Raw genomic sequence first — 14,084 nt, 5'->3', positions numbered from 1 at the left:
TAACTTGAGTGGGAATTCAGTGTCAAATTTAGCGATTCAGTATAAATTACTCATTCTGTCAATTCTTTTGGAATTTTAAGTGTTTTTTTTACTTGGAATATTTTTAAATATTCAAGATCTTTTGAACTTTTATTCAAGTTTTATAACTTTTCATAGGTACTCACGACCTACTCACGACATTGTGATTCTTAACTCCTCATTGATGAAACAAATTTTTCAGTGAGAAAAGAGACTCGTGGATTAGTGACAGCGTAAACGTTTTATTTGTAATCAACACAACGGTTGCTAAGAACACGGAATGACATAGAGTTATGGTTTTCCAAAATAAAGAGGTTTTAGTACCTATACACTATTTGGTTTGCATCGGGTTTGCATATAGCGGCATCCCTTTTTACTGCTCTGCGTTTGGATCGTTTATGAAAAGATCATGGTAGGCCCCCTGGAGTGGCGACCACTAACCGGAAGACGAAGCTTTGTCAGGCCTCCAACTAGGTGGACCGACGAAATCGTGAGATTTGTGGCGGGTGGCGGGTGGATGCAAGTGGCGAGTTGTCGTTCATTGTGGCGTTCCGGCTGATGATGATGATATTCCATCTTACATGTAACGTCTAAAGTAATATATTTAATTTGTACCTCAGCTCACATCGCTGAAATGGCACTAGCATTGAAGTTAATTACTTCCGACACTCGGAACGAAAAGCGCTTAACGCGCTATCGAAGCTCGAGCGCTTTTTAAACATCGAACGTCAAGGGCCCTCGATTGCGTTACACGAGAGTTGAAGCATTTCGCTCGACTGTACTAGAAAAACGTTGGGACGTAGTCACTTTTGCCGTTTTTATGATTCCATAGATAATAATAATAATAATAATAATAAATAATAATAATTCATTTATTGCTTGAAATAATAATAATAATACAATAAGGTCTTCATATATAAACATTAGGCACAATTATTTCACCTTAACGGCATGCAATAGTTTTAATAGAGATTTTGTTATAAATTCATTAAATTACATTAAATCACATTTGTTTTACCCAAATACTAAATTTATATGTCAATTTTTAACCAGCATGTCATGTCATATATAAATCATAAAATTGGAGCCCAATATAATTATTTATTTGCTTATCGCGATTCTAATGTCAATTGGTTACATTTAACATAAAACTCGCTCAATGTATAAAAGCACTCTGTAGTTAACAGATCACACAGTAATGGATAAAATCATTATTTGGTAAACGTGTCCATGAAATTGGTAATGCGTTATATATTGTAATCGCCATATGATAACAATTTTGCGATTTAGTCTCAGTCTACACTTAGGGGCTAACAGTGCTTTGTGGGTTAAAGTACGCTTTTTTTCATTACATTTTAAATTAAATAAATACATATTATTTCTTACAAATTTACAAATTTCAAATATGTAGAGGCATGTTATAGTCATAAGTTTTATGTTTCTTAAATAAGGTTTACATGACTCTGTCCATCTTTGACCTTCTATTGCTCGAACACATTCTTTTGAGCAACGAAAACTCTCTGCTATGTCAGTTGAATTTCCCCACAACAATATTCCGTACCGGAGAACAGAGCAAACATAGCTGTGATATGCTATAAGTGTTGTTTCAGTTGACGTTATTCTTTTTAGCTTCTTTATCGCAAAAACAAACCTATTTATCTTATTGCAAACCATAGATACACCACTAACCTTCCTTACTTCTATCTACTGTGAACGTAAAAAAGGCGAGGTGGCCTAGTGGTTTGACCTATCGCCTCTCAAGCAGAGGGTCGTGGGTTCAAAACCCGGCTTGCACCTCTGAGTTTTAAAAAAATCCATGTGCGGAATTACATTTGAAATTTACCACGAGATTTGCGGTGAAGGAAAAACATCGTGAGGAAACCTGCACAAACCTGCGAAGCAATTCAATGGTGCGTGTTAAGTTCCCAATCAGCATTGGGCCCGCGTGGGAACTATGGCCCAAACCCTCTTGTTCTGAGAGGAGGCCTGTGCCCAGCAGTGGTACGTATATAGGCTGGGATGATGATGATGATGATGACAGTGAACGTTGCCGGGAAATCCAAAAATATATATCTATAGAAATAAAGAGATTGCTCCGAAGCGGTAAGGCCGCCTATTAACCCTAGTGCAGGCAAAGTACGTGTTACGAAGAATTTTGTAAAAAAAAATGTTTTTGGTATCTTGTACTGCAAATTATTAAGTAAATTGTCTTTATATTATTGCTTACCTACCTTAGTAAATCACTATACGGGTGTGGCCTGTAATATGAGCAAATAATTAAAACATAGATCATACTCCGCAAACTGAACAACATTTAGTTCAGCGACTTTTAAAAATAATTAGTTTTTAAATTTTATCACACTAAAGCTTATTCGAAGAAGCAATGTAAAGCAAAATGCTTCATGTTTGTAGCATGACAGGCGACGTCAGTTGTGTTCTAGGATGGCGTACGTTGATAGCAATGAAAAAAGGAAAATTCAAAGACTCGGTTATTTTACAGGACGATCTATGTTTTAATTATTTGCTCATATTACAGACCACACCCGGTATACCTGTGTGTTCTGTACTGCCTACTTTTGTGTTGGTGTCAAATAGTCATTGCTTTGTACTTTTTTTTTATTTGACTGGATGGAAAACGAGAAAGTCGTGGGGAGCTGATGGTAAGAGATTACCACCGCCCATAAACATCTGCAACACCAGGGGTATTGCAGATGCGTTGCCAACCTAGAGGCCTAAGATGGGATACCTCAAGTACCAGTATTTCACCGGCTGTCTTCTCTCCACGCCGAAACACAACAGTATGCAATCTCTATGCAGTATGCTGTATTGTAAGTTAACCAAATTGGAGAAGTTGGAAAGATCCGAAAATGTCATGGGGTTGGCTCTTCCCTCGGTCAACGTATTGGCATTGCGCATTGCCATACAACCATGAAGCCGTGGTGGCCGAGTGGTTTGACCTATGGCCTCTCAAGCAGAGGATCGCGGGTTCAAACCCCGGCTCGCACCTCTGAGTTTTTCGAAGTTCATGTGCGGAATTACATTTGAAATTTACCACTAGCTTTACGGTGAAGGAAAACATCGTGATGAAACCTGCACAAACCTGCGAAGCAATTTAATGGTGTGTGTGAAGTTCCCAATCCGCTCTGGGCCCGCGTGGGAACTATGCCTAAGCCCTCTCATTCTGAGGGGAGGCCTGTGCCCTGCAGTGGGACGTATATAGGCTGGGATGATTGCCATACAACGAGGAAACGCAGCCAGCCTTATGGGCACCCACCCTGCCCAATAGCACCGACTTGGGTGATATTTGTAAATATAGATTTTTAGGATTAGATTAAGTTAGTTTTAGTTCTGTTTTTATTTATTTTTGTCAATTATTGTGTATACTATATTATGTTTGTTTATAAATAAAAAAACAAAAGTTCAATAAATATCAAAAATGGCTGGAACAATTAAAGAAACAGTCACCGAAAGGACTACAAAGAAACTCGCTTTCACATCAAAAACAACTGTATCGAAATCGCTCCATCCATTCGTTTGAGAGCTACGGTGCCACAGATGACGAAAAGTCTAATAATAAAAACTTTTTAAGGCTGTCTGTCTATGTTAGTACCAGTAACTATTTATAATGACCCCACACTGCGTGCACACAGCTTACTAGAAAGGGCTCTACTGACACGGGGTATTCATAGATACCGACAATTTTGTACGGAACCCTCGGTGCGCGAGTATGTATGTATGTAAACTCTTTATTGTACGAAAGAAAAGAAACAAAACAAAATTGACAAACTTTGCGATACTTTTACAAAGGCGGACTTATCCTTTTAAGGGATCTTTACCAGTCAACCTTTGAGTGGAGTGCGATTTTGACTCGCGCTTGACTAGTTTTTTATCCTTAACCTTTTATTTATAAAAATAATATCAAAAACTTTAAAAAACATAAATCTTCAAACAATATCATATTGGGTTTCAATGAAATAAAATTTAATGCAGACAATAAAACATCAACTGTTTAATTATTGACAATACTCAGCATAAACAAAGGAATCTCGATAAATAACAAAATCCACTCCTACGCATCGAAATTCCTTTGCTCTCTATAATTCTTATACAAGATTGAGCGAGTGGTGGTACTTGCTTTTTAATATTTTAAAAACTTTAAAGGAAAATTAAACAGAATAAGACAAGTGCCCTTAAACTATGTTGGAAGAAAGAAAAAAAAACATTGACTTAAACAGCGATAGAACATACACAAGCTAAAATACAAGGAATCATTCAGAACCGTGTATGAGTCAGCAAAAAGTCTTTAATTGCACAATGCTTAGGATATTTAGTGTTTTCTTTTACTAAGTATCTATGTCGAAAGATTCACTGAACTGCTGAATGAATAAATGGATCAATTAATTGTTTATTAGCGGAACATAATGGTATAAATAGATTTTTATTAGTGATCCATAATAATGTTCAGCCATCAGGCATAATAGGAAAGTTAATCTAAAATACTACTGCTACTTTTTGTACAAAGTTAAGTAACCCATGACGTACAAACAACACAACTTCCTCTACACATCCAATGCTATTAGAAAAGGAATGGTCTCATAAAAGTCATATAAAAACGTCATAAAGCAACTCTTGTTCTATAATAAACGGTAATGACGCTGGTCCATCAGACTCCCGTTTTATGGAGGTAAATAAAAAATATTGACCTTTGAGGTCCATGAACTGAAGTGAACATTGTTTAAAGTAATGAAATATTTACGTATAGTTACTGTAATCATACAATACAATACAAAAACTCTTTATTGTACACCAGAAATAGTAGGCGAAACAGAAAACTGATACACAGAGAAAAAAATACAAAGTAAGCAATAGGCGGCCTTATCGCTTAAGAGCGATCTCTTCCAGACAACCTCATTATGAAAGGAAATAAATAATTTACTTTAATATTACCTAAAGCTCTCGTGAAACATTTTAAAATAAAAAACTACTTATGAAATAAACTGTCCTCAGCTCTAAATTATTTTAAACTTGAGTGTTATTAAAATAATATAACCTCAACTTTATACCTACTCACACACGTTCTTGAGAAAAATAGTCTTGAAAGACAGACAGGCGGACAAAGTAGACAGTGACTCTATAAGATTTTTTTCTTTATATTGTAAGGTATAACAATGTAAGGTAAGGTATTATTCGTATAAGGTACTCTTGAAACACCATAATAACACCAGCATTTTCTTTTAAATGATTATACTGTTAGTGTTGCCATTGTTACATTTTCGCTCTGACGGAGGAGGGCCAACGCCAGTAATCTTGCCTATTAAGTGCCTAAGTTTTCGTAAACAGAATGAAACCACAATCTTTAAACAAAGCACACTAAACACAATCGGTTTTTTTTCTAATCTCACATTGCGTAAGTGATTTACGGAGACGCATATTTTATTTACGCCACACTCGAATCACATCATTTTTGAAAAAAACTAAATTCATTTTATAGCATTCGATTACGAGCCTTACAAGTAAAGGTATACGATGGGATTTTAGTTGGAGATTAATGTGATATGCCACTTTTTAACGATACGACAGAGTTGTAACACAGGCTTTCAAAATAAAAGAAATGGTTAAAAATTATATCGATTCGTATTGTTTAATAGTCATTGGGAATCCACTGAAGAACGGGCAGGTCGCGCGCTTCGTCAAATCATTCAAAGCATTGTGAAACTTCTTTAAAGTCGTTGCTGTCTCATTGGTAAATTTGCTGTTAAAAGTAGTTTCTTTAAAGTCGTTGCTGTCTCATTGGTAAATTTGCTGTTAAAAGTAGTTTCTTTAAAGTCGTTACTATCTCATTGGTAAATTTGCTGTTAAAAGTAGTTTCTTTAAAGTCGTTGCTATCTCATTGGTAAATTTGCTGTTAAAAGTAGTTTCTTTAAAGTCGTTGCTGTCTCATTGGTAAATTTGCTGTTAAAAGTAGTTTCTTTAAAGTCGTTGCTATCTCATTGGTAAATTTGCTGTTAAAAAGTAGTTTCTTAAAGTCGTTGCTGTCTCATTGGTAAATTTGCTGTTAAAAGTAGTTTCTTTAAAGTCGTTGCTGTCTCATTGTAAATTTGCTGTTAAAGTTTTTTAAAATCGTTGCTGTCTCATTGGTAAATTTGCTGTTAAAAGTAGTTTCTTTAAAGTCGTTGCTGTCTCATTGGTAAATTTGCTGTTAAAACCTTTTTATAATCATAATAATAATGTCAGAATAAAAAATTAAAAAGTACCGCAACGACTTTACGTCACGTCCCCCCCTCTACGAGCGATACTGTAATAGGCGAGGCGAGCACTTTCTGCTTGACGCTCGCCCAGGTGACATCGTGTATAACGTGATTTGTTCCTGACTCGGTCTGATACCGGGTTTTACTGCCGAATTAATTGTGCATTTCGTGTTTGGTGTTTTGTGTTAGATTTTGAGACTAATTGATTTTGATTAAATAAATAAAGTGTTTAAAATTTGGTTGCTCGTTAATTATTACAATCTGATTTCCTTAAATCAGAAGTGGGATTGTAACTTATTCCACAGGCTTTGCCATTAGCCTTATTTTTAAAGTTACAAAACACCAAACAATTTTGTGCTAACTTCTGTGCTGTGATTTCGTGCAAGTGCAGTTCTTAAGTTCTTATCTCGCAATAATCATGCCCGGTCGACCTTCTCGAAACAAAACACGTCGACGCGATCATGAGAGTAGATCACGTAGCGGTACCCCGCCTATGCGTAATCGTACCTCCCGTAGGCGTAGTCGCACATCTCATAGGGGTCGCGAAAATGACACTGCTATGCAAACTACCTTAAATTCAATTTTGTTGCGGTTAGATTCCTTAGAAAGTGGTAGCACTCGTAATCATTCTAATGTCGCAAACAGTATCAATTTACTCACAAGTTCCGATGCAGAAATTGCATCTGCAAATCACACTAATGTTCAACCAAACGGCATTTTATCTGCGGTATGTCGGCTTGAGACGGTAGAGGACAGTAATGTTTCACAAATTGCTACAAATAACCTAGAACAAAGCAAGCAGTCCCCTACCGTCACTCAAGGCAATGTAGGTTCGATTGACAAGCCCGATGTCGTGATTGGTGTTAAGGCAACTTCTTCAAAACCGAACAATGACATGGTAGCCTCCACTTCCACGCAGGCCCTGGCAGATGCTATAAGAGCTTTGAACCCTTTGCGTTCACATAACTATTATGTTTCTAATTTCGACCCTTCTGTCCATGATATTGACACGTGGTGCCAGGAAGTGGAGCGCGCCAAGGCCGCTAACGGTTGGGATAGCTACGAATGTCTTTCGCGTGTATCGGCATGTCTTAAAGGTGATGCTAAGCACTGGTTAAACGAATGGGTTTGTAACGATCGATCGTGGTCAAACTTTGTAAAGGAATTCAAGCCACTTTGTCCACGTAGGCTTGACTATGCAAATATTCTTTTTGAAACAATGAATTCTTCATCTGACACATTCGTCACATATGCCGAATACGCCCGGCGAACTTTAATGCGGTTACGAATTGTCAAAGGTCTTAGTGAGGAACTTATGATTCAAATAGCCATCCGCGGCATTACTGACCCTCAAGTTCGCGCAGCCGCCGCAAACGCCAATCTGACCTGTGACAATTTGGTATCCTTTCTTTCGATTTATACTAAACCGAGACGCGAAAAACGGGACTTGCGTAATAGTACGTCTAAGAAACGATCGTTCCCTTGTAGTCAAACGAACCGCTCAAATAAGTGCTTTGTGTGTGATCAGGCTGGTCATAAGAGCTTTGCTTGCCCAAAAAAACCGAAACTTGACTCTAATACTGAAACAAGCTCTAGTGAAATCGCTAGTAAGTTGTGTGCATTTTGCAAAAAGCCTGGTCACACCGAAAAAGTCTGTTTTGCGAAAAATAGATCTGACCCGCGTAACAAACGAAACGTAAACCTTTGTTCCGATAAGTGACTATATGGCTCGAAAAAAAATAACGACATTACGACCGCTGTTGTACAAGGTATTCCCATTGACGTTTTAATCGATAGCGGTGCTTTAAATGTTTCACTTGTCTCTTCCGATGTGTTGAAATACTTGTCATGTCAGCTTAAAACTACCCGCCGTATATTGAAAGGGATAAGTGAAAAGGAAATTGAAATTGATTATTATGTAACTTTAACGATCGAGTTTAGTAAAATTACAATCGAGGCAGACTTTATTGTTGTGCCAGCTTCATGTATGAATGCACCGATCATTATAGGCACGGATATTCTTAATCGAGATGGTGTTACTTACGTTCGTACAAAGGACGCACAATATATTACGCGGTCAGTCGATAGCTCCACTGTTGCTAATATGGTAGAAAGCAGTATACAAGTAGACAATGCGGTCAATTCACCACTCGTCGGCCCAGAGCGCGAATCACTAATGACAGTTATAAACGAATTTTCTGATTTTCTTATTTCGGGTACGGCAGCTACTACGGTGACGACTGGAAAAATGCAAATCAACTTAACTAGCGAAGCACCAGTCGCATACCGACCGTATAAGCTGTCTCACCCTGAAAAGCTTAAGGTCCGGGAGATAATTCGTGATCTTTTAGACAAAGGGATCATAAGAGAGTCTCAGTCTGAATACTCTAGCCCTATCCTACTCGTAAAGAAAAAAGACGGAACGGATCGCATGTGTGTTGATTATCGTGCACTTAATCGACTTACTGTTAAAGACAGATATCCTTTACCACTCATTGACGACCATATTGACCGCCTTGGTAACTTTAAATATTTTTCTAGTTTAGACATGGCTACTGGTTTTCATCAAATTCAAATCGACGAGTCGTCAATACATAAAACAGGTTTTGTCACTCCGGAGGGACATTACGAGTTTCTCAAGATGCCCTACGGTTTGACAAATTCTCCAATTGTTTACCAACGCATAATAAACAACACACTGCGCGACTTAATCGATAGCGGGAAGGTGCTTGTTTACGTCGATGACGTCTTGATTATGAGCAATACAGTCGAAGAGGGTATAGGCTTGCTACGTCAAGTTCTTTCGACACTAACGAAAGCAGGTTTCTCAATAAACCTTCGTAAATGTTCATTCCTGGTGACACAAGTAGAGTATTTGGGGAGAGTAGTAAGTGAAGGTCAGGTGAGGCCGAGTCCTCGTAAAATTGAGGCTCTCATTAATGCGCCAGTACCGAAGAATGTGAAGCAGGTTAGGCAATTCTTAGGTTTAGCGGGGTATTTTAGGCGCTACATAAATGGTTATGCAACTAAAACGGCATGCATATCGTATCTCCTCAAAAAGGATGTTAAATTTCATTGGGGGCAGGAACAGGAACTAGTTCGTCAAGAACTCATTACAAAACTTACCAATGAACCCATCCTATCCATCTTTGATCCCACCTTACCAACTGAAGTCCACACCGATGCGAGTAGTATTGGGTACGGGGCCGTGCTGATGCAGACCCATAGGGATGGAAAAAAACATGTGGTAGCTTATTTTAGTAAGACCACCCAAGGTGCCGAAAGTAGGTACCACTCCTACGAGCTTGAGACGTTGGCAGTTGTAAAAGCATTGCAAAACTTCCGTCACTATCTGATAGGTATGCATTTTAAAGTAGTTACAGACTGTAACGCACTCAAGGCTACTGAACGGAAAAAGGATCTACTGCCGCGGGTCGCCCGCTGGTGGATCTACCTACAAGATTTTACGTTTGATGTCGAGTACAGAAAGGGTACTATGATGTCACACGCCGATTATTTAAGCCGGAATCCCGTCGCATGTGTGACCCAAATCCCTAAACCTCATAATTGGGCACAAATAGCACAGGCTGCGGATAATGAAACCCAAGATTTGCTACAGTCCTTACAAGAAGGTAGATTAGATCCCCGTCGTTACGTATGTCAAAACAACTTGTTGTTCTATCGGTATTCCCCTGTTGGTGAGGAAGCTAGGTTATTGTGCTTCATACCCAAAGGACATCGGTTAAGCCTTCTCAGGATTTTTCACGACGAGCATGAACATATAGGTGCTGAAAAAACCACAGATTTAATCCTTAAACACTTTTGGTTTCCCGGGCTTCGCCGATTCGTAGCAAAATACATTGCTCACTGTCTCACCTGCATTTCAAAAAAACGTGTACCTCGCGCGGCTCACCAGCCTATAACTTCTTGGGAAAAACCGGATATTCCCTTTAATACCATCCACGTTGATGCATTAGGACCATTACCGACGTCCAACGGTTACAAGTACGTATTGCTAGTAGTTGACGCGTTTTCCAAGTACTGTCTACTCTACCCATTGTTCGTCAAGACGCTAACGAGCTTAAACGGGTAATGACTAACGCTGTCTCACTGTTTGGGGTACCGAAGTTAATGGTCACTGATCGAGGCCGTATGTTCGTTTCAACGACCTTCGTTAAATGGGTAAGTGAACTCGGCTGCGATCTTCACCATATAACACCGGAAATGCACCGTTCCAATGGTCAAGTCGAGAGGTATGTGCGTACTGTCCTGAACATGATTCGAATCCAGTTTAGTCGAACACAGTCGTCTGGTCCGATAAAATTTGGAAATTGCAGCTCGTGTTAAACATTACTAAGCAGAAAACTACAGGAGTATCTGCTTTAAACCTGCTTATTGGAACTGACGGTACTACGCCTCTCATTCGATCAATAATCCGCGACTTAGCGGTTGAGGAGTCTCGTCCTAACCGCGAGGCGTGGCGCGAGATTTGTAGGGCAAGAGCTAGTGAATTGTTAAAAAAGAACAAAGAACGTCAGGACACCTACGTAAATCAAAGACGCCAACCACCTCGCACATTTGAAGTAGGAGATTTGGTATTTGTCATTAAATACTCTCAGTCGACAGGAAAGCTAGATCCCGGTATGAGGGGTCCCTACAGAGTGACGAAGGCGTTACCTAGCGGTCGCTACGAGCTTAAACTACTCAGTGGCTCCTACGGCAAAACAACTCAAGCGGCAGCTGAGTATATGGTGCCTTGGCGTGGAGAATGGTGTCCAGAAACGTGTGCCGCATTCTTCGAGAGTGAGTAATCGGAGCCTTGTTAAGCGCGAACATTTGCTGTAACCTATTTTGTCATTTGTCATTTTTCATACCCATGAAAACCCACTAAATTTAAACAAAAGGCCTTATTTACAATTAAACTCCTTCCCTTTCTAATTAATCTGACTAACTGAACTGACTTAACGAACATTACCCATTGTGACAAAATAGATTACTGGCTTCCTTGTTACGTTAACATGGACCTCCACCGACTAGTTTTTCTTTAAAGTGATGCCGCAATTCGGTTAAATTGAACAAGCAATTCAGGGATGCCTCTGTTTAGGATAACGTAAGTGTCAAAAAATGACAACTACGTAATCACGGCTTAAACGAGCAATTCAGGGACGCTTGCGTTTAAGTGGGTTGCCAATTATAATGGCATTGAGTAAGACATGCCATTCAGGGAAGCCTCTGTCTGCTCATGGGATGTGTGTGTGTGTGTGTGTGTGTGAGACGTCTCAGTTATTTAAGGATAAAATAGATGGATGCGATTGTAATGGTAACCAGTATGGCAGCGAGCGTGTGGGCGTGTCATTAATTCTAGTCTATGATTTCAGATAATGTGGTAGATGAACCAAGTGCTGGTACCTCATCGACAATCGAAAGCAGCGTTCAGACTGTTGATAGCCAAGTGGGAGCCGGGGACGGCTCATCATCAGGAGAGGCCGTGTCAGAATAAAAAAATTAAAAAGTACCGCAACGACTTTACGTCACGTCCTCCCCCTCTACGAGCGATACTGTGATAGGCGAGGCGAGCACTTTCTGCTTGACGCTCGCCCAGGTGACATCGTGTATAACGTGATTTGTTCCTGACTCGGTCTGATACCGGGTTTTACTGCCGAATTAATTGTGCATTTCGTGTTTGGTGTTTTGTGTTAGATTTTGAGACTAATTGATTTGATTAAATAAATAAAGTGTTTAAAATTTGGTTGCTCGTTAATTATTACAATCTGATTTCCTTAAAATAATATATTCATCAGACAACATAGATCCATTTATTTCAAACTCAAACTCACAACAAAACACAGTAAAACTTAAATATAAGAAGAGCGAAAACTTAGGCACAACTTACAAACTTAAATAGTTTGGTTCAAAATTAAATTTAAAATTAATAGAATCAGAGGAAAAATATACTTATAAAAAAATCATAAAAAAAAGAATTAAAATCAAATTAAATTAAAATGTCAGATCAATAAGAATAAATAAAATTTAAAAACTACAATTAACTAACAGAAAGAACGTTTAAAACGTTAAGACCTCTCAAGGTAGAGTTTTACTTTTGACACAAAACGTTTCATTATTTTTTTACGGAGAAATAATATATTTAACATCAAAATCCAAACTTTTACCCTGTAAGTATTTTTCAGAGAACTCGTGTGCAGGTTTGGCCGTCTTAAAAAATATCATAGAACAATTTGACACCATTTAACCGACCGTCAAAATAACAGTGATGTACGGTCCTTTTAAGTAGTTATGATTATGAAGCTTTGGTCTTTGTTAGATGGTCCCAAAGGAATACTAGCGCCGTTAGTACAGAGTTGTACTGATTTGGAACCATTTTATTTATTAATTTATTTAATTTTTGAAATGTTCAGTGGAAGTGTAAAATGCTTCTTCTACCGCCAGAAAAGAGGATTTTTCCCCATTACCCTAAACTTGATTATTCTTCGTTCTAACCTGTACCTGCATCAAATATCAGTAAAAATAATAGAATGTACTATAATTTAAAATGTAATAAAAATCAATAAACCAGCCTCCTACATTTAATCGCATTATCCTTCCATCAATTAGGTAATTTGAGACGTTCAGTTATAATGACAAATTGACATCGTACTCCGTAATGTTATCGTAATGTTATTGTTTGGCTATTTGTCTTCCTTTGAGTTTTAATATATTTTTAAGTGGGCGTGGGAAAGTTAAAAATATGGAAGATATTCGTATATATCAAAGACAAACTGTATTAGATTTATTTATTAAAATTACATTTGTTCTCTACATCTAAATACTTGCAATAAGTTAGGATAATATCTAGGTAAGTTACGCTATAGATTTCTCAGACATTTCACTTTCCGCCACTCTCTTGCACTCGTTTAAGTGTAATAAATAACACGAGTAGGTCTTTTTCATTCTAAATATTTAGGGGCTGTTTCAACATCCCTTGATTATTTTTATTTGACCGATAAATGTGATGCCGTCTCCGTCTATTCGAAGAAAACAAACAGAGATAGCATCGCATTTATCAACGGATGGAGAAACAGGGGGTTAGTGTAAAGACACTAACCCCCTGTTTCTGGTAAGAAACACGTAAACATCCAGGGTAAAGACCCTGGATGTTTACGTGTTTCTTACCTATGTTACCCTCATTCTGAGAGGAGGCCTGTGCCCAGCAGTGGGTCGTATAAAGGCTGGGATGATGATGATTATTTTACCTTATTGAGTATTGAGTGCGTGCGTGCGTCCGTGTGTGTGTGTGTGTGTGTCTACGTGCGTACAGTCACCAGCACCAATATCTAACACAACAAGCGTGCATAAATATCTGATACGACTCTATTTCAAGGGCCGGAAGGACGTGTCAGATATTTTTGCACGCTCCGCTGTGGCAGATATTAATGCCGGTGACTGTACCTTCACATGTGTATGAGTGTATTTTTTTCTATTAAGAAATGTGATACACCCTAATAATATAATCAAATTACTGGTTTCGCATACAAAAACTGTCATTTGATTGCGAACGCGAGCGTCAGAAAGGCTAGGCAATACGGCATCAGATTCAAGTCAACGTGACATGCAAGTAAAATTTTACATAGATGATTTGTTGTTTGATTAGATGACAGTAAGGAGACCGTATCGTCTAACGCGTTGACGTTTGCGATCGTATTTTACCGTCTCTTTCTATTGTCTTATGCCGTGTGACAGAAAGAAACAGTGAAAACAAATAAAGCAATATTAATTCTGTTTTATTATTTGTTATTATAGTGGCCACAGTTATACATAATC

At 38.3% G+C, this 14,084-nt stretch overlaps 1 protein-coding gene across 1 annotated transcript; it reads left to right on the top strand.

The window, feature by feature from the left end:
• The first annotated feature begins 6,535 nt into the window (after positions 1-6,535).
• On the top strand, positions 6,536-10,270 carry LOC141432403 (uncharacterized). The gene has a single exon (XM_074093945.1). It carries the CDS (start codon positions 6,685-6,687, stop codon positions 7,984-7,986), a length of 1,302 nt encoding a protein of 433 aa, XP_073950046.1. The 5' UTR covers positions 6,536-6,684; the 3' UTR covers positions 7,987-10,270.
• The last annotated feature ends 3,814 nt before the right edge of the window (positions 10,271-14,084 follow it).

The sequence above is a fragment of the Choristoneura fumiferana genome, chromosome 11 (assembly GCF_025370935.1).
Source record: "Choristoneura fumiferana chromosome 11, NRCan_CFum_1, whole genome shotgun sequence".
NCBI classification, from domain to species: Eukaryota; Metazoa; Arthropoda; class Insecta; order Lepidoptera; family Tortricidae; genus Choristoneura; species Choristoneura fumiferana.
Note: the sequence above shows the minus strand (reverse complement) of the source record. Positions and strands in the feature narration are given on the sequence as shown.

Coding starts and splice junctions, on each gene's coding strand:
- LOC141432403 (XM_074093945.1), top strand. CDS start 6,685: ATGCCCGGTCGACCTTCTCGAAACAAAACACGTCGACGCGATCATGAG.